A 21,314-nucleotide genomic window follows, 5' to 3' on the forward strand; every position below is an offset into this window, starting at 1 on the left:
AAATAGGTTAATCTATATTAATATATAGCTAAATTATAATATAGCTTTATATATATATATTTTACTTTATAAGGCTATTAAATTATTTTAATTTAATATTAAGCTATTATAGAAAATAATATTTAATAATAGCTAATAATAATAACTTAAATAATAAGATTAGCTTTTAGATTTTTAAAGATAATATTATTACTTATAGTTATTAATATTCTTTTAATTAAAATAATTAATTTATACTTTAGCCTTTTATAATTAATAATAATATATTTAAATCTAATAGTCTTATAAGAAAAAAAGCTAGCTTTTTTTATTTAATTCTTAAAGCTTTTATATAAAGTTAAGAGAATAAATTTACTATATTATTTACTTTTAACTTCTTTAGCCCTTAATAATAAGTAAATTAATATTATTTTAATTAATTAATATAGTTATTTTTACTTTTAATTAGTTAAATTTATACTGCTATAACTATATATTATTATTTAAGAGGCTAGCTAGCTATATAAATTATTATACTTTATAGTTATTAAGTTTAAAGCATTTAATATATTAGCTAATTTAATAATATTATAAATTAATATTAAGCTTAATTAATCCTAGATATTATATCTTTTTTTATTATATAGAATCTTATAAGGTATAATATAATATATTAAGCTAATAATAACCTTATTCTTAAATTAGCTTAGCCTATATTAGCTATAAGAATAATAATATATACTTTAGTAATTAAAATAATATAATAAAATAATATATATATTACTTAGGTAAATATTATAGGCTTAGGCTATACCTATACCCTAGTTTAATAAGGAATCTAAGTAGCTTATTTTATCTCTATATAAAGAAGAAGGAAAGGTAATTATCTAGAAATCCCTCTTTCTCTTTAAGCTAAATAATACTATTTATTAATACTTATAAATAGTTACTTAAGTCTAGTTTATTATAATTATTTAGCTTTTTTTAATTTAAAGCTAAGAAAACCTTTTAATTAAAATACCCTTAGACTTTAATATAAAGGAAAAATAATAACTAAAGGTAATATTAAATATAATACTTAATTAAGCTAAATTTAAATATAGAGAGCTATTTAATAATATTTAAGCCTTTATAGCTAAATTAATATAAAATTAATAAAAAGCCTTTTATAATAATATAAATAACCTAGAGATATACCTTAAAGCCTTTTTATAATTATACCTATTAATACTAATACCTTAATATATAAATCTAATAGTCTTAATAATACTTTAAATTAATAAGATTTATTAATAAAAGTAATTACTTATAATTTATACCTTTAATAAAGATAGGAATATAGAGCCTATATAGAGAATAATAATTAAATATATAATTAATACTTTAGCTTATAAAATTAAAGACTATAAGGATTAATAGTTTTATATTTTCTTTAACTTAGAGGAAAAGGTATAATAAAAGGTAATAGCCTTCTTTAAAAGTAAATCTTTTTAATATTATAATCCTTAGAAGTTTTTTAATTACTTAAAAAATATATATAGTAATTAATATTAATAAGAAATTATATAAATTAAATTTAAATATATTTAATAAGGCCTTAATAAGGAATTTATTAAGTTTTATATTTACTTTAATTAAAAGCTTATAATAATAAAAAGATTAAATTAAAATAATAATATTAAGCTTATAAAGTTATATTATATCTTAAATAAGTAATTATATAATTACTTAATTAGCTAAAGTATTCTTTATAATAATTATAATAAAGTAATATTTTAATATTAAGCTATTATTATTAAGCTAGAATTATATAAGCTTAAAGAGAAATTTTTTAATTATTATACTTTAACCTAGATATTATTGTAACCTAAGGTTAATAGAAATAGTAATATTATTATATTAAGAATTAACTTAGCCTCTATTAAGGCTATTTATAATAAGTAAAACCTTTATATTAAATATAATATAAATATTAAGCCTAAAGCCTAATAGGTTTTAATAGAAATACTTTAATAATAATATATATTAAAATTATATTTTTATTATAATTCCTAGGGCTATATAATAGCTTTATATTATTTAGGCCTAATATAATAACTAGTTAATTAGATATAAGTCTAAGTATTTTAAGCTAAGGATTAGGATAATAATAATATTTAATTAAAAAATAATTAAGGAAACTAAAGACTCTTAAGTATAATCTTATATAAAAGTTAATAGTTAATTATAATAGCTTAATAAATATATATTAAATTAAAATAAAAACTTAGTTTTAAGAGATAAATATAATTATAAATAGTCTTTTACTTATAATCTTTACCTTTTTAAATTTATATTTATTTATTAATATATAAATTAATAGTAATTATAATTATTATAAAGCTATAAATAAATAATTAATATAATACTTTAAATTAAACTTAATTAAATTTATATATCCTTATAAAGTTAAAATAGCTATAGAAATATAATTATAAGATTATTTAATATAAATAATAATACTATAAATTATATATATTATATAAATTATAATAAGCTTAAATAGCTAGTAATTTCTTATAGCTTTTTATATTATTTTAAACTTATCCTAGGAAATAATACTAGGACTTTTATAATTAATATATTATAATATTATAATTTATATTAAAAAGTATAAAATTATAATTAATATTATAAATAATATAATAATTTAAAATATTAAAATAAAAATAATATTAAGACTAATTATATTTATTATAAAATCTATTTTTATAGTATTTATAAAATAATAAATAAAAGGTATATAATAACTAAAAACCTTTATTACTATTAGCCTTAATAAAATAATTAAAATTCTTTATCTTATAGTATCTATAGAATATATACTAAGGCTTTACCTAGAGAAAAACTAGACTTAATTATTCTTAGAATTATTAGACTATAAGGACTTATTTAATTCTAAAAAGGCATTTGCCTTATTATTATCTTAAGGTATATAAGATTATTATATTTAATTTAAGCCTAGATTAAATAGGGAATCCTTAGATTTACTATAAGGACTATTATATAATATATTAAAAGATTATTTATTTAAATTCTATAAATAAGTTATAGACTTTATAGATAAAGGATAAATTAAGGCTAGTTTATTATTAGCTATAATATTTATTTTATTAGTAAAAGAATTAAAGGGAAAATAGTAATTCTATATAAACTATAAAGTACTTAATAAGGTTATATAATAAGACTAATACCTTTTACCTCTTATTAAGAAAATATTATAATTATTATTAAAAGTAAAATAGCCTATAAAGCTAAATATTTATATAATATTCTATAAAATATAAATTACCTTAAGCTAAAAATACCTTATAATATTTTAAATATATTTTAAGCTTTTTAAATAGCTAATAACCTTATTTAATCTAGTAAATACTTTAATTATATTCTAGAGATATATTAATAATACCTTAAGTATATCCCTAGGTATTTTTATTATAATATACTTTAATAATATCCTTATTTATAATAAAGAATTATAAAAAGACTATATATAGAAAGTTTATAAGATATTAAAATATTTATAATAAATAGAATTTAATTTTAATCTATAGAAATATAATTTTATAATAAATATAATTAAATACCTAGGATATATTATTTAAGTAAAAATTAAAATTAGATTTAATTTAAAAAAGGTTATTACTATTTAAGACTAAGAGCCTTTAATATATTTATAAGGATTATAAAGTTTCCTAGGATTTATTAACTTTTATTATAATTTTATTAATAATATTACTGCTATTATAATACTATTAAATTACTTAATAAAAAAGAATATAAAGTTTAAATAAATAAAGGCTACTTAAGATATATTTTAATAGCTTAAGGAAATATTTATTATAGGCTTTATCTTAATATAATAAAAATTAAATAAGAATATAATTATAAAAGTAAATTATTTTAATATAGCCTTAAGTAAATATTTATCCTAGAAAAATAACTAAGAAATTTTATATTTAATAGTTTATTACTTAATAATACTTAATTTAATATAATATAACTATATAATTTATAATAAAGAACTATTAATTATTATTTTATATTTAATAGCCTAGTCTATAAAGCTTTATAAACTTTATTATCCTTTTATAATTTATATAGATTATAAGAACCTTAAGTATTTTATAAAAGCTTATAAAATCTTAAAATAATAAATATATTAAGCTAATTTATTATTTAAATTTAACTTTTACTTTTAATATTAACTAGGGAAATTAACTTTTAAATTTAATATATTTTTTTAAAAAGATTAAAATTACTTAAATATAGTATTATATAGAGGCTAAGTCTTATAATTAATTAATATCTTTATAATTATAATTAATTTACTAGGAATTAATAAAAAAGAAATACCTATATAAAATAGGCTAGCTATAAATAAAAATAATATTAATATTATTTAAATAAAGCTATTATAAGGATTTATAATCTTTATTAATATATATTTATAATCTCTATAGAATTAAAAAGTAATAATATTATATATATATAAGGCTTAATTATAAGCTATTAAGAATAAGAAATAAAAGTTTTTAAAGATTATAAAGATAATTAAATAGATTTAAGACTACTTTATTAACTTATAAGGAATATTTTTATACTAAGGATAAATATAATTACTTTTATATAAGCTATTTATAATAGTAATTATTTATAATATTTATAATAGCTTTATTATAAAATACCTAGGAAAAAATATAATTTTTAAGATAATTACTTATAATTACTATTAAAATAGTATATTATAAGCTATTAGGTAATTTTATAAGAATTACTATTATATTAAAGTATATAAAAGTAAATAAAAATAATAAGGCTTATTATATCTATTACTTATTACTAATAAATACTTTATATAAATCTTAATTAATTTTATAGTAAAATTATTAAGCTAAATAAAGGCTAATTTAATATTTTATATAATTATAATAAATAGACTATTAAAATATATTTAATTAGAGGTATTATTAAGTATTTTAATAAAAGCTTATATTATATAGTTTAAATATTATTAATAAAGGTTTTATAGCTTTTTAAGATAAATTATAACTAATAAAAGATTAAATTAATTAAATAAGTTTTAAAGAAAACTCTATTAATTAATAAAAATAAAGTAGCTTTTATTTATTTCTTATTACCCTTAAATTAATAGTAGAATTAAATAAGCTAATTAAGAAGTCTAAGCTATTTTATATATAATAATATTCTTTAAATAGTTTAATTAGCTAAAATACTTCCTAATAATATAATAAGCCTTAAATAATAAATTATCTATAGTAATAAGCTATAGCTTAAATAAATTACTATATAGATTTAATTTTAATATTATATAGTAAGCTAAATAACTTTAACTATTAGCTATAAACCTTAAAGGATAAGCTGCCTTTTTTATTACTTAACTTTATAAAGGGTTAAAGATAATATAGGCTATTATTATATACTATTAATAATAAATATAAGACTCTTATAATTAATATTAATATTTAGCTAAGAGATTTTAAGTTAAAGATTAAGTTTAGCTTAATTTATATAATATTAAAATAAATTAATTAAATAAGAAACTTAATTAAATAATAGCTAAGTATAATATAGTTAAAGTTTTAAATAAATTTAATATTTATTTTAATATTTTACTAAGGATTTATTTAAATTTTTATATTAACCTAATAAAATAAATAGCTTTAAATCCTTTATCCTAATAAGTATAAGTAAATATAAGACTATTATTATAATTAATACTTTAAAAAGGGCAATTAGAATTTTAAAAAGAATATAAAGTTAAGGCTATCTTAATAGCTAAGAATATATTAGGATAAGGATAATACTATAATATACTAATTAAATAGAAAGGCTATATTAAATTATAATAATAGCTATTAAAAAATATATTAAATATATAGGTATTAAATAAATATAAAATAAAATATAAAAATATATTTTATTTAAATAGCTTTAAATAAACTAAAATATTACTTAAAATAATAAAGAATTATAGTAATATATTAATTATAATAATAATATAAATAATAAAGATTAAAAATAAATTATATAGAATTAAGAATAAAATAATTTAAGTATAACCTAGGTATAATATAAACTTAATTAATATAGTAATAGCTAAATTTAAGCTGCTTTAAAGGGTATAATAATAAATATTATTAATTAAAAACTAATTATTATTATAAAGAGAATAAAAATAATTAAATTTTTCTAATTTAATAGATTTATTATATTAATAATAATAAAAATAAGATTAATAGTAAAACCTATAAAAGGTATAAATAACTTTAATAAAGGCAGTAATATTAATAATAAAAATAAAAGTAATTTAAATATTTTAATTATATTACTTATAGATAAAGGTATAGCCTATTTAGGCTAAGGCCTAGAAATTAGCCTAGGTTTATTACTAGAAAGTAGTAATATTATTATAAGTAAAAAAAATAATTAAATTAAAGTTAGAGGGTAATAAAATAATAGCTTAAAAGCTAGAGATAAATAAGGTTAAATTAAAACTAAGAATTTAATAAGTATTAAAAAGAAAGTAAATAAGCTAAATAAAGGTTTAATTAATATAAGTAAAAGTAAATAAATCTTTAAATTAGTTAATATAATAGTAAAATTCTTTAATAATTTAAAAGTATTTCTTTTTTATATTAAAAATAATAATATATATATTATTCTTAGTAAAGGACTATAAATAGTATAGTTAAGCTTATAAGGCAGGATTAAAGGTATAAAGTAAATTCTCCTAGGAATATATTCTTTTTACTTTTAAATATTACTTATAAGTATAGCTATTATTTAATAAATAAAGTCTAAAGATCTTAAACTTATATAATTTAATAATATATTAAATATAAAGTATAATAAAGGCTATAAAGACTTAAAACTCTTTATTATTATTATTTTTATTAATAATATATATATTAATAATATAATACTTAATAAAGCTATCCTTTTTATTACTAGGGGAAATAAAGGAATTACTAGGAAGATTAATAGTAATAGCTATAATAATAATAAGATTTAAGATAAATTAATAAAGGTTTATATTAATATAATATAAATATTAATAAATATAAATATAAGTATAATAAGATAATAAAAGGAAAAAAGGTAAAGTAAAATAAGTATATAAAGAGATATAAAGCTAGTTATAATAAGAAAATAAAATAGATAATAGCTAAATACCTATAGGTATAAAGAATATATAAATAAGAATATAAAAGAATTTAATAAAATAAAATAATAAATATAAGGAAAAATAATAAAGAGTTATTTAAAAACCTTAATAAAAATAAATAGAAAAATAATAAGGTTAATTAAGATATATAATAAGGTATAAATAAAAAATATCTCTAGGATAATAGTTAAGATATATAAACTTAATAATACCTATAGAAAATAATATAATAAAAATCTAAAAATATAAGGTAATATTTATTAAGACTTATCTTAAAGTTTTATTAAGTAATTCTAGAAAATAATTTTTAATATTAAAATATTAAAGAAAATCTAATTAAAACTTTATTTAAATTCTATTTAAATTAAATTTAAAAAATTCTTTATTTAAGGTAATATTAAAGGGTATAAAAAGGAAGTATATTATAGGCTTAAGCTATACTTATACCCTAGTTTAATAAGGAATCTAAGTAGCTTATTTTATCTCTATATAAGGAAAAAAGAAAGGTAATTATCTAGAAATCCCTTTTTCTCTTTAAGCTAAATAATACTATTTATTAATACTTATAAGTAGCTGCTTAAGTCTAGTTTATTATAGTAAATCCTTAAAGGCAGATTAGCTAGGTTTAATAAAAAAGGCAGTAGATTAAAGTAATTAATTAAAAAGGTATTAAATTAAAGTATTTACTATAGTTATTTTAATATTATTATACTTTATTATTATTAGTCTATATATAAATTATATAGCCCTATAAAGTAAGTTAAATAAGTTAAATATAATAAATAATTATAGTTTTTTAAAGTATTAATAATATTAAAAATAATTATAAATAGATATTAGACTAAGGCTATTTATATACTATTTAATTGTATTTATTTTTCTCTATTTAATAATATATAAATTATATTAATATAATAAATATAAAAGAAATAATTATAAAGTAATTAAAGTTATATAATTACTTATAAGGTAGCCTTATTTTAATTAAGAGGATTTATAATTATAAAATTACTATAAAAAGTAATATATTATTATAGCTTTAAATAAGTAAATTAATTAAATTAATTAAATATTAATTTATATACTTATTAATTTACCTTTTTAAGCTAATTTTAAATATATATAGTAATTAACTTAATAATAAATAGATTTTCTATTATATATAGGCATTTTAACCTTTATATATTAGCTATTTTATTATTAAATCCTCTCCTTAAGCTATTCTTTATAATATACTAAGAAGGCTATTTTAATAATTAATATATAAAGGACTATATATATCTTAAAGCTACTCTTTAATAGCTTTAGCTTTACTATTAAAGTAATAATCTTAATTAATCTAGCTATTTATTTCTTTAATTATTTAATTATATAGTCTATTTATATTAAAAGACTTTATAAAATCCCTTATTTATATATTCCCTTTATATTATCTATATAGAGATATATTATATTATAGTAAAAGCCTAATTACCTTATATTATCCTTAATCTATAAAAACTAATCTCTTTAATTAAGTATTATATTAAGCTTTTCTATATTATAAATACTTAGTAAATACTTTATATAGCTTTTATTATAAATAGTATAGATTAGGCAATAAAAGGTATAAAAGGGTATATATTATTATACTTTTTTCTATTCTTAAAGGAGGCAGAGAAGTTAAAGGGTAAGGTATTTTCTTTTTAATAAAGGCTTTTTAATAAAGTAATTTATTATCTCCTTAAAATTTAATATTATAGTATTTAATATATTAATATAAATTCTTTATATAGCCTTTAATACTATAAGTAAAGTAAATTTAAGGCTTTCTTTTAAGCTTTAAAAGTAAACTCTTAATTATTTTAAATAATAATAGCTTATATTATATACTTAATATTAATAATTAACTTAAAGCTATATAGTAATTATATATATAGTATAGCTTAATAATAATAGAAAGCTTATTAGTATAATATAGATATTAATATTAATTAAAGTTATTAAAAATAAAAGGCTTTTTTTATTATATTAATTCTAATATATAATATATATATAAAAGCCTAAGAGATTAAGTAAATATCTTTATATAAAGAGAGAGATTTAAAGATATTCTCTCTTATTAATAGTTAATTTCCTTTAAAGCTTTATATAATATTTAACTATAGACTTAATTATATAAATATCCCTTAAAGGCAATTTAATAACTTAAATTTATTAATAATTAATATTCTTAAAGGTATTTTAATTTAGTAAATTAATATTTAATAACCTGCTTAATAATATTAAATGCCTTAAAGAGATTAATTTACTATTCCTTAAGATATTAAGACTTAATTAATAAATATATACCTTTAATTTAAAAGGTAGCCTAATAGTTAAAGTATATAACTTTATTAATAAATACTAAAATAAATATATACTTATAAGGATAAAGCTAGACTTTAATTAAATAATTAACTTCTCTTAAGTTTAACTTTAAATATTAATTAATAAGCTTCTTAAGATATTTATAATATATATTATTTATTAAAGTATATATAATTTTATTTTAAAGATTAAAGAAATTATCCTAATTATTTACCTTTTTATTATTATTAAAATCCTTCTTAAAGCTAGGCTTATAAAAGGTAAAAATAATATATTTAATATATTTAATATATATATATATATTAGCCTTAAGGAAATAGTTAATATAAGTAATAATATTAATATAAATAAGGTATTTATTTATTATTATTTTATTTATATCTTTAAGACTTTTAATTATTTTATAAAGAAATAAGATAGCTTAAATAGTAAATATCTAATAATTTAATAATATTATAAGGCTATAAGGCTATACTTTTAAATAAGCTTTTAATAAAACTCTATATTAAAATAAAGCTATATAAAATAATAAGATAATAATAGATATTTTCTTTTTCTTTATATAATAAAACTATTAATAAAGAAAGGTAAAAATAGTAATAAAAAAGTAAATTATTCTGCCTTTAATTATTTATTTAATATATTAAGCTAACTTAGATTATAATTATAATATTAATACTATATTACTATACTATTTAACCCTATAACTATAGCCTTATAATTAGGCAATATATAAGGCAATTTTACTATATATATAATAAGATTATTAAGGTATTATATATTAGCTTAGCCTTATTCTAAGATTTATATAACCTTATAATAATAAAGCTAAGATATATTTTTATAGGCTAAAGACTTTTAATTAAAGATAGTATAGCGCTAGCTATATTTAGCTATAAGGTCTTATAATTCCCTAGTATTTTTATTCCTTATAGAGACTTATAATAGATTTAATATTAGAAAATAAAATACCTTTATAATAAAAGAGACTATATTCTATAATATAATAAGTTAATATAAGCTATAGTTAATAAAACTAGGGGTATTTATTTAGACTATTAAAGATAAATATAAGTATTTTAAATAATAGCTTTCTTATATATTTAGCTATAGTAGCTTAAATAGGAAACTCTATTTAAATTAAAGTCTATAGAGAAAGAAATTTATATATATAGTTAAGAGTTTAATATAAAATTAAAATACTAAAGTAAAACCTAATTAATACTATAGTTAATTAAACTGAGTTATATAACTAGACCTCTTATTATATTATATAATTATCTTAATCCTTATATAATTATATTATTAATAATTTTAATAAAGTTATTTATTACTATAATATTTAAAGGGTTAATTCTATTTATATTATATAGTTAATAAAAGTTTAAGAGGACTTAAATAAAATTACTTTTTTCCTTATAATTAATAAAGCTAAAGGTAATATAAAAAGTATATTTAATACTATTAATATTAATAATATTAAGAAGGGATATATTATATTTATTAGTCTTATATATATAATTAAATATTATAACTTGCAGATAAGACTTAATATAATTAATTAATATTAAATATAAAAATAATATAAATCTTATATATTAATTCTTATTAATATTAATTTAATACTAATAACTATTATTAAATAAGTAATTTATAAAGGTTTTAATATAATCTTAACCTTTAAAGAGAATATACTTAATATTAAAGATATAGTTATAAATATCTATATTAATAGCCTTTATTTAACCTTTTAAATCTTATATAAGATAGTTATATATAATATATATTAAAGCTTTTGCCTTTATAAGCTTTATAATCTTATATTTATATTTATTTAAAAGTTTATAATACTATAAGTAAATAATATTTTCTTTATTACTTATAAGATAATTATATATCTTAAACTTAAGGTTAAGGTAATAATATACCTTTTACTTAACTTTATCTTTATTTACTTTTATAAAGATTAAGAATTTATATTTAATTTAATATATTATAGTTTCTCTTTTTCTCTTATTATTAAAAATAACTTTATTTTTCTTATAACTATAATTATAGCTAAAAATAATCTTATTTATATTATATAAAGTCTTTTAAGACTTTTTAATTAAAAAGATATAGCTTTTTATTAAAGCTTATATATTAATAGCTTTATATATTTTATTTTAATTATTATAAATACCTTTAAGTAAAAAAGTATTATTAAGGAAATTATTAAGTTTCTATATAATTATATTAATAATACTTATATTAAGTAAATAAAGAATACTTTAATAATTAGAAATTAAATTAATTAAAGCTATTATTATTAAAATAATAATAAATTAAATTAAATTAATAATATTAATATATTAAATAAGATTAATTAAGTATATATTATAGGAAAAGGATATATATAAAAGTAAAATAAGCTAATATAGCCTTTATATATATCCGGATATGCATAAGCCCCGGTTTTTAATATGCATATCCGGATATGCGGGTAGTGGTGGCCAAGCCAACTCAGCCATTTGACCAATGGCATAATGACTAATCTAGATAGTGTCTCTGACCAATTGACAAGCTTGAATTGGACCCATTAAGCTACCGAATTTCACAAGTTGATACGGTATTGCACAATCCCTTGTCCATCAGTTTCATATCGGCGTGAAGACATGGCGCTACCGGGAATACCAGGATTGACTGTTGTAGCACATCTTGGCGCGACAAGGGCCCTCATATCTTTTTACATGATATGATTGCATGTGCCGCTGGAGGCTTGAGTTTTATACGCTAACTAACGAGATGGCCATGTCTCACAATTTATTCAGGCCGAGGCGGCTTGTTTAATGATCATCTATACTTGGCTCAATGCACATCTGTGTTAAGCTGTATGTCATGCGGCACAACAAATCTACCTAAGGCAAGAGATGTGATGCTTTTTGATGTGCAGCAAAGTGTTTACACATCACGTCTTGTTACTCGGGGAGTTCTTTTGCAGTGACTGACTGGCAATATGAGCTTGGATACACCACAAGAGGAACTAGAGCAAAGTGTTTCAGGTATTAAAGACAGCAGAAAACAACGACCAAAGACGCCCCATCAAAGATCATGAGCCGGGACCCGGATCTTCCACCAAATCGAAGGATTCACTTCAAGTGGAGTCTCCGACACGGCAGAATCCTTCGTACAGCGACGAGATACGTACTCTTCTTGGTTATAGAAACTGCAGCGTGTGCTTCATTAGTCCCATGGCGTAAGGAACCATGAACACGGCCCTGGGCGGCCCGTCTTAACGGACGACCTGTTGTAGATCCTTTACCCTCCCCGGGCATTTTGCTGATGATGGTTATAAATGCACATCGCCCCGATGACCCTCTGTTCCGTCCCGGTTTTCTGGTAAGCTGTTGGTTATGTATGCTTGCTAGAACTTCAAATCACGCATAATGGGCCTGTGGGATGTCGATGATTTTGGCATCATTGCCGATAAGGCATGTTGGTCTATGTTTGCGGTAACAACAGGTACGACTCACTGACGGCCAAACATTTTCAACTGTCGCTAACCTTTGGTACAGTGGTAGTTGTACTCAGACTCATCAGTCGCCAGTTCTTCGGGAATGTCGGAGGTGGCCTCGGCTGGGATGACTTTATCACAGCGTTCTGTGTTCTAGTAATGCTCGTTACGTGCATCATGATCACTATTGGTACACACTACGGTCTCGGTCGACGACTAAACGATATTGATCCTGCTCTCATCCCCGGCGCGTTGAAATGGAACGTTATCATCAGCTCTGTGTTGATCTGGACCTTTTCACTTCCCAAGTTCGCCATCATCGCTACGCTGAAGCGCATCTTGGACTACGGATTGAAAACCACGATACTTTTCTGGGGCCTTGCAATCAGTTCGCAGGCTTGCATCCTTGCCACCTCGATCTGGTGGTACAAGCAATGCGACCCAGTGGAGTTTGGCTGGGATAGAAGTATCGAAGGCGGGACTTGCTCTTCTGTGCAGGTCATGTCTGACTTGGGATACTTCACTTCCGCCTACTCTGCATTCCTGGATGGCTTTTTTGCGTTGTATCCGATTCCATTTATTATGCGACTCAACATGCCACTAAAGAACAGGATTTTGGTCTCAATTGCATTGGGATTGAGCTTCCTGGCCTGTATCCTTTCCATCTACAAGCTTACCATCTTTGGGGAGATCTTTGTGGTACTCGCAGAGAATCCAACATGTGAGTTATCTCCCAAACTTACCATGTTAACAAGTGCTAACCTTTCTAGACCCCGTTCCTTTCCTTGACATACTTGGTCTGGGTGAAGGATGCATCCTTCTCATCTGTGCCTCTTTACCCACTCTGGGTCCCCTGTTCCGTTGTGCAAAAGGCAAGATAGCCACTGCCAACGCCAGCCGTATAACAGACAGCAGCAAGAAAGACACGCACAGCGGCCAATCAAGTGGAAGATGGGACAAGTTGGGAGGTCGACAGGGAGATGATATGGAGAATGGATCTAGTAGGATCGGCTCCAGTGTCGACGACATTCCGCTTGTAGTAGGCCTGAATCACGCCACGGATAACTCGACAAGAATCCACAAGACGGTTGAGTTTGGTGTATCACATGCTGGGCCAGACGATGACGGAACAAGGACTCGACCGGGTGGCCTCCGCGGGTATTAGACACCCACGTTGACCAATGTGATAACGAACCGGATGATTGGGATTATTTAGCCTGTTATGCAGAATTGAAAAGAATGCAACTGTACCTTACCGTGCTGCTGGGATAAGACTTTTGTGCCCATGTGTTCCTGAACCAACATGATGGGAACAAATGCAAGCAAAGATGATTTTGGAAATTGATCAAGAAAGTGGTGTCATTTCTTTCTTGGTACTCTAGTATTGCTGCAGACTTTAGGGGACATGACAGGGATGCAGATCCTCTTTGTGATGGAACTCGCGGGAATTTTCCCACAAGGATTCGGGACCTGGTTAACTTGTGGATCTCCTTATATGTTGGCACAAACTAGCAATCTGGAAAGAGAGTTCAAATGCGTGATTTTGTATCTGTTCATGTGCATTGTCTTTAAGAAATTGTATGCAATAATCTCGACATAATATGTTAGTCGTGTCACAAGCCACAATATCACCTTGTCTGAGCGTTCAAGAGGCGTAGATCATCTATCAAACTTTCCCCAGAACTGAACGCGGACACAGCGGCTTTTTCGGAAGGTCTAAACAAGGGGAGACTTCAAGCAAGATTCTGATTGGAAGAACCAATGCGATTCAACGATGAGACCCTTGTCAAGTTTAAAGGCGAACTTTTTAGCTCTTCTTCACCTGAGATCGTCAGAGGCACGGACTTGACTTGACGGAATTGAACTGGAAATGCTATCAGGTACAAGGGTTCGGAAGTCTTGCTCCTGTCTACCGTTCCAATTACCATACACACTCAGAAACAAGCGTCTACTGTATGTACTCTGTACTGTACATATCATGGATTACCCGCCATAATTTCTTTACGCTCATCAATTCTCTCAGTCCTGCATACTCCCCCCTGTCACTCAATTGCTTTTTTTCCAACATGGCATCTGCAGACAAACTCATCGAGGCCCTCCAAGGTCTTGACGCAAAGTCTTTCACCAATGAAGCCGAGCGTGTTCGTGCTCTTGATGCCCTCGCCTTGGCTGTTAGCAAGGTCCAAACGCCCTGGGATATTGTGTGGAATCATTGTTGGGTAAATCCAGCCACAAATGCGTGTGCCAAAACTTTGATCGATGCTGGCGTTTTCCACAAGTGGATTGAGGCTGGTGGTCAGGAAAAGACTTGTTCTGAACTGGCTGAGCTTACAAACACTGACCCAGTGCTCATCCGTAAGCCTCACCTTGTTTTCCACTAAAGTGCAGTGTTAACAGCGCCACAGGACGCATGATTCGACAGATCTCTGGACAGAATCTCGTCATTGAGACTGCTGAAGATACCTATAAACCTACACCCTGGGTCCACGCTTTGACTGCCGATCAAGCCCTCGCCAACGTCTATGGCGGTCTCTCAGACTTTGTCAACGCTCCCATGTTTAGGACATTACCGTTTTACCTCAAGAAAATTGGGTACAAGAACCCCACCGACCCAAATGACTGTAACTGGCAGTTCATGAAGGGCAAGCAAGAGAATCTGTTCCAATCGCTCGGTGCAGACCCTGTCGCTGCAAGGGAGTTCAACGATGCTATGGAGAGCCACTCCAAGTACAACCTGACACCTTGGGTTGAGGTTTATCCAACCGAAACACTGGTCGCTGACTCCAACTCTGATCGACCATTGGTAGTTGATGTCGGTGGAAGTAAGGGTCATGACTTGACCAAGTTCCACTTACGCCATCCCGATATTCCCCACGGTAGTTTAGTCCTCCAAGACTTACCCGACATTCTCAAAGAACTCACCATCGCGGAAACTATCTCGGTACATCCTCACGACTTCTTCACTCCTCAACCCGTCAAGGGTGCCCGTGCTTACTTTATGCATAACGTGCTGCACGACTGGGAAGATAAGCAAGCCAAAGAGATCCTTAGACACCTTTCCGATGCTATGGAACCTGGTTACTCCAAACTTCTCATCCACGAGAGCTTGATCAGCACTATCAAGCCCCATGCGCGTGTTACAACGTCTGATATCACCATGATGGCTTGCCTGGGTGCCAAGGAGAGAACCGAGGTTGAGTGGCGAGAGTTGATTGAGAGTGTCGGATTGAAGGTGACCAAGATTTGGAGACCACTTCAATCAGTTGAGAGTGTTATCGAGGCTGAACTTGCCTCGAGGTAGATAGAGTAACAAGAACATCGGCTTGCACTACCGGTATAGCATTGGTAATTGTGTCATGATAGAATCCGTCGAAATCTGTAAAATTCTACAATAGTAGAGATGTGATGATGTTCTTTTGACCTTATGCAAATATTGCAATATTAAGTAACCCACTTTACTGCGCTCCTCGCAGCTCATCAGATTGTTTCCTCAACACCTCATTCTCCTTCTTACATTCCTCCAGTCTTTCACTCAATTCTTCAGTCTGCTCCTGTGCACCAAGACCAAGCTCTCCAATGATCTTGACAACTCTCCACAGTCGCATGACCACTATCAGAGAAGCCACTTCTTCTAGGACGCCACGCAGGGCGACATCTGTGACGAAGCCCGCAACTACGATGGAAGCATCGAAGCAATGGAACCAAGAGTTGAAGTACCTAAACATCAGCCTTCAGGTCGTCGTAAATGATAGGGCGTAGATGTGCTTACCCCCATCCAAATGCCCAAATAGAGGCAATCAATTCCGCGACAAAGAGACAAGAAAAGACGAGACCTACGGATCCCAGTATCTCCAGGGCTAGATCCCAATTGGAACCTTTCACACCTTGCTCGCACTTGAAAAGATTGAGGATAAAATCTGTGCTTCTCAGCCGACCACACTCGTGTATAAGTTTCTTGAGATTGACTCACCAACAATCATGCTAAGAACATGAAAATTTGATCTGCGCGGACAGATTAACCTTTGTTGAAAACCTAGAGGAAGTTGAGAAGGCCTGGGCGAAAGCTTAAGGATCATGAAACCATAGCCTGGATGAGCGTTTCTTCGCTTTCGGATGCCTCCTCTGAACCGGCCACTGACGGAAAAGTTCTCGTGAGTGAGGGCCGGTTGCCAGCGAGTCGTGTGTAGTAAACAGCCGGATGGAGGGAGACAGGGTGGTGGAGCGAGCATGAGTAGCGCTGCCGATAGATCGTGCGTCTTTTGCATCTGATTGACATCTCATCCAGAATTGCCGAGTAGTGAACAGGTGGGGCAGGTCTCTGATTGGCAACATAGGAGTTGAGGCAGAAATAGAACATAAACGGGTAGGTAATTTCCTTCTCAAGGGTTCCAAGCAGAGGGTTGCCCTTGTCTCCATTCTTGTACTAGGGATGCCTGTGCTGTTGGACTCCGTTCCTGCCAAGGTCAAGTAGATTCTTGTTTAACAACATGGGAGTTGGCGTGGATGTAGAACGAACAAGCGGCTAACTTCCTCAAATTCGGTCCTGTGTGCCAGCGTTCGGGTCAAGGGGGAGCGGACGTGGCGACGCTATGTTGCAATGTCGTCAGCCATGTTGGGCACCTTGGTAAACACGTCGAATTGAGTGCCACCACCACCTGCTACTATAGATAGCCGGGCCCAGAGGGCATGACTTTCGGTTCGCCCAAGACTAGAGGATCATGCTGTTCACCATGGAGGGCGATAGCTATCGTAGTAGGGAACCAAAGACCGGAAGGGAAAAACGGGAAGCTGGTCGGTCTACCCTTGACGTCGGCTGTAGCAGTGGTACGATAGGGCGAGTCTTTGTTGCTTCCAAGAAGCGCCGATAAGATGGGTTGCTTGAGACTGCATTCTGAATGTCCGGACCTGGACTCGAATTGAGGCCAAGCCCAAAACAGGCGTCTGCAGATTCCTTGAAGGAGTCAAGGTCGACACCAATATTCTTTGCTTGGTGTGATTGAGGGATATGCTGAGATGGGTCAGAAACGAATCGGCTGAACTCGCTCCCGGGGTGTTTAACGCGGCACGGAAAATAGCGACATGCAACACAAGCCAGTATTGGAGTCGTTTTTATAGCTTTGGTTCCATAGAAGACTGAACTGTGTTTGACTTCGTCTCGAGCCTGACGCTGACTACTGACTGTAGGGCGACGTTGAATGCCTCAGCGAGGTAAAAGGCTGTTGATGTAAATGTGGGGTTCGATACTCATGCTATAAAGTAGTCCAATGGTTCAAGGACGTACGTCGGACAACATAAAGGGTGCTGTTGCTTCCGCCACTGTGTCGCTTGAGTACAACTCAGGTAGTAAACTCTCTATTGCACGGATGACTATTGCACATCTCGTGTACGTTTGGTTGGAAGACCATCTTTCCTTCCGAGGCTTTTCCATTTGTGTTTGGTAACACCACCCGCAGTGAGTAGGGAATAACGAAATAGCGAGTAAATGCCATCGCACCCTTTGACCTTGTTTTGGATGGCTGGAACTGGCATTGGTTCAAACATAAGGAAAGAGGATCTTTGCAATAAGCAGCCGGGTAGGGAAACGACAAGAACAAATGCCAGAGCCGTGGTCGACAGGCTGAGTGGGAGCCGAGCTGAGACTACCCTGGCCGAGTTATTTCTGTTGGTTTGAGGGTTTGGTTGCGCTACTGAGCAGAATCTCTTCAGATCCAGCCCCAGTCTAGTGCTCGTGATATATTTTGCAACTGCTGCGAATTGCCGAATCATGGTTGATAGTCGAAGCATGGATATGCTTTACAGCAAGTAGGAACGACCTGCTGGGATGTTGAGCTACCTTTTTGAACCTGAAGCGAGTCAGGGCATTCAGGACTCTGATGTCGTATTTCTCACCCAGCACATAGACCTTGGTGCGCACGAGATTCGATGGTAGTAGCGGAGGAGGATACTGAGGCGGCCCCTGTGGTTAGGGAGCGAAGCATGATTCCCAACAATCGGAATGCCAAGTAACTTGCCTAGTCAATAGACAAGAATGGCAGGAGTACTGGCAGTGGTAATTGTGTTGTTGCGGGCGGCTGGGAGTGCCAGATATTAAATTGCGTGTTCCGTATCAGAACCTTTGTGGACACTCGGTGACCTCATGCGGGTGCTGGTGTCAAAGGTATAGTTGACTGGTTATAAAGAATACTCCAGTCGCGACGGGGTCCCAATCAGTTACAATCCCTCGGGCAGGGGAGCCATCGTGGCAATCGAGAAGTTGATCAACCTTTAGCTGGTGGTCGCAGAGTCGATATGTAGAATCCCACACAAGCAGGTAACAAGAAAAAGTTTGTGATATGTTGCCTTGTGAGCGTCTGCTGTCGAAGTCGTTGAGTCGCTAGTCTTGGGGGACTTATCCCTCAATGCTGTTGGGTTCAGCTGTAGGCCTGTGAGATGTTAGATGGATTATCTATATCGATGGTGTGACTTACTTAAGCGCATCTAGACTTGACTCGACTGAGGATTGAATATAGGAGTTTCGAGTTTCGAGCCTCATATATTGCTGTTGAATGGTTTCGGGTGCAAAGATAGATCTTCAAAAAGAACTCGTCAAGTAGCCCGAAGTATGCTGAAAGCGTACGTATAACGACGTAGGGATTGTCGAACACTACACGGCTGCTACAATAGAGGTGCTTCTTTTGTCGGCACTGTTGACGATGACGATGAACTTGACACTCCAGTTACCGTATGGCCGTGATCTGTAGCCACTTGAGAGATTAACGATTGAAGAGCTAGCAGAGGGCGTGTGGTGTGTCAAGGCATCCTGTAGTCGTTGCTAATGTCCACATAGGTCTAATTCATGCCCCAATAAATAAACAAATGGTCCTGCGTGACAGGTTTGTTGCATGCGCCGTCGATGATATGTCAATATGTCGTTCTCGTCGGAGACTTCGAAACCAGAAGAGCTGAGTTTGATGGTGAGTTCAGCATCTGATGCAGATATAGCAGTGATTGGTGACGTATCTGCTGTGCGACATCATCTGGGATACTGATAGCCGTATTGTCGCGATTGATAGTGTGTAGAGCTATTGCTATTGCCAGTTGCTTGCTGGGCCGTTGTTGCCGGTCGCTGTTGCTGTCGGTCGTTGCCACCGCCGTTGCTGACTAGCGCTCAACTGAGTGTGAAATAGCGAAGGCAGTAACATGATTGAAGGGCTTTGTGATAATCCGGCCAGGTAGACTTTCTGCTGGCCCTGAATCAAGAAAGTAGCAGTTCGATTGAGGATCGTATGACTGAATGGCGTTGCGATGGCCAGTTCAGGTAGACTTTCTTAGCCCTAAATCAAGAAAGAAGCAGTAGCTTTGGGCATCGCAGGGAGTACGGTGTGGTGTCTTTGGCGACAGTGTCTTTGGCGACAGTGCCTTCGGATCAAAGTCTGTCTTCGAGCTTTTTCCATGGCCTCTCTGCCAAACGTCTGGTCCAGCGCCCGTTGCGACTGTCGAAATTCTGACGAAGCTTAAATTCTTTGGGGATCGATTGTCCAAAGCTGCAAAATGTTAGCTAAATGTGTAATTGATGACAATAAAATGACTTACCTATTAACTGATGCCGAACCTTTTGACGACACGATTGCCATACAGCGAATGACAGTCTGAAACTTGTCTTTTCTGCCGACTGGCGTTGACAGCAAGCTGGAAAATTGCATTGGAACGTCTCCGGACAGTGATAGGTACTGATGAAGTAAAGTTCCGCGGGTCCTTGGTCTTGCTACCGATTAAGATGGGGTCTTAATAGGGAGCTTTTTAGTCGGCACCGGGGTGCCATGTATCGGAAAAGATCATTGACCCTGTCGACCATGTTCCCTCAGATTGGTAACTTTGATGTGCTCAAGAGTCGCTGAGTTTTGATGGCCATATCGTAGTCGCTTGTTGGGAGGTGGAAATTCGACAGAAATAGACTCTTGAGAACAGTTTTCGAGTTTGGATGTTTGGCCAGTTACTTGGACCAGTTACTTGGACCAGTAACTTGACGTGTTTGTTGAAATTTGCTTGAAATGATTGCACAGGGCTTTGTTTGATGAGTGATATCCGTCTCAGAAGGATATCCAGTAGTCGTTTGGATGAACGTTGAGGTGTTTGAGGTTATTTGACCTGGTAGGACGCTTTTTGATTACTTCCGATGACCGGGGTAGACATGAACGCCCATCGTTTGAGGTGCGGACTAGACTAGAGGTTGACTCTGGGTATTGTGGACTGTGTAACGCGATCGGTAGACGCGATCGCGGGTAG

General features: G+C 29.1%; 3 protein-coding genes across 3 annotated transcripts; 2 read left to right on the plus strand and 1 right to left on the minus strand.

The window, feature by feature from the left end:
* Nucleotides 1-12,981: 12,981 nt before the first annotated feature.
* Nucleotides 12,982-14,214, plus strand: FSST1_008884 (uncharacterized protein; the record flags this gene model as incomplete). Its single annotated transcript, XM_083225809.1, has 3 exons — nucleotides 12,982-13,057; nucleotides 13,111-13,770; nucleotides 13,820-14,214. The coding sequence occupies 3 exons, from the start codon at nucleotides 12,982-12,984 to the stop codon at nucleotides 14,212-14,214; spliced, it is 1,131 nt and encodes a 376-aa protein (XP_083084845.1).
* Nucleotides 14,215-15,115: 901 nt separating this feature from the next.
* Nucleotides 15,116-16,350, plus strand: FSST1_008885 (O-methyltransferase-domain-containing protein; the record flags this gene model as incomplete). Its single annotated transcript, XM_083225810.1, has 2 exons — nucleotides 15,116-15,404; nucleotides 15,455-16,350. The coding sequence occupies 2 exons, from the start codon at nucleotides 15,116-15,118 to the stop codon at nucleotides 16,348-16,350; spliced, it is 1,185 nt and encodes a 394-aa protein (XP_083084846.1).
* A 154-nt stretch (nucleotides 16,351-16,504) lies between these two features.
* FSST1_008886 (uncharacterized protein) lies at nucleotides 16,505-17,029 on the minus strand (the record flags this gene model as incomplete). Its single annotated transcript, XM_083225812.1, has 3 exons — nucleotides 16,505-16,766; nucleotides 16,819-16,966; nucleotides 17,020-17,029. 3 exons carry the CDS (start codon nucleotides 17,027-17,029, stop codon nucleotides 16,505-16,507), a joined length of 420 nt encoding a protein of 139 aa, XP_083084847.1.
* Nucleotides 17,030-21,314: the final 4,285 nt, after the last annotated feature.

Source organism: Fusarium sambucinum, chromosome II, assembly GCF_050947815.1.
Source record: "Fusarium sambucinum isolate potato_lamoka chromosome II, whole genome shotgun sequence".
Classification (NCBI taxonomy): Eukaryota; Fungi; Ascomycota; class Sordariomycetes; order Hypocreales; family Nectriaceae; genus Fusarium; species Fusarium sambucinum.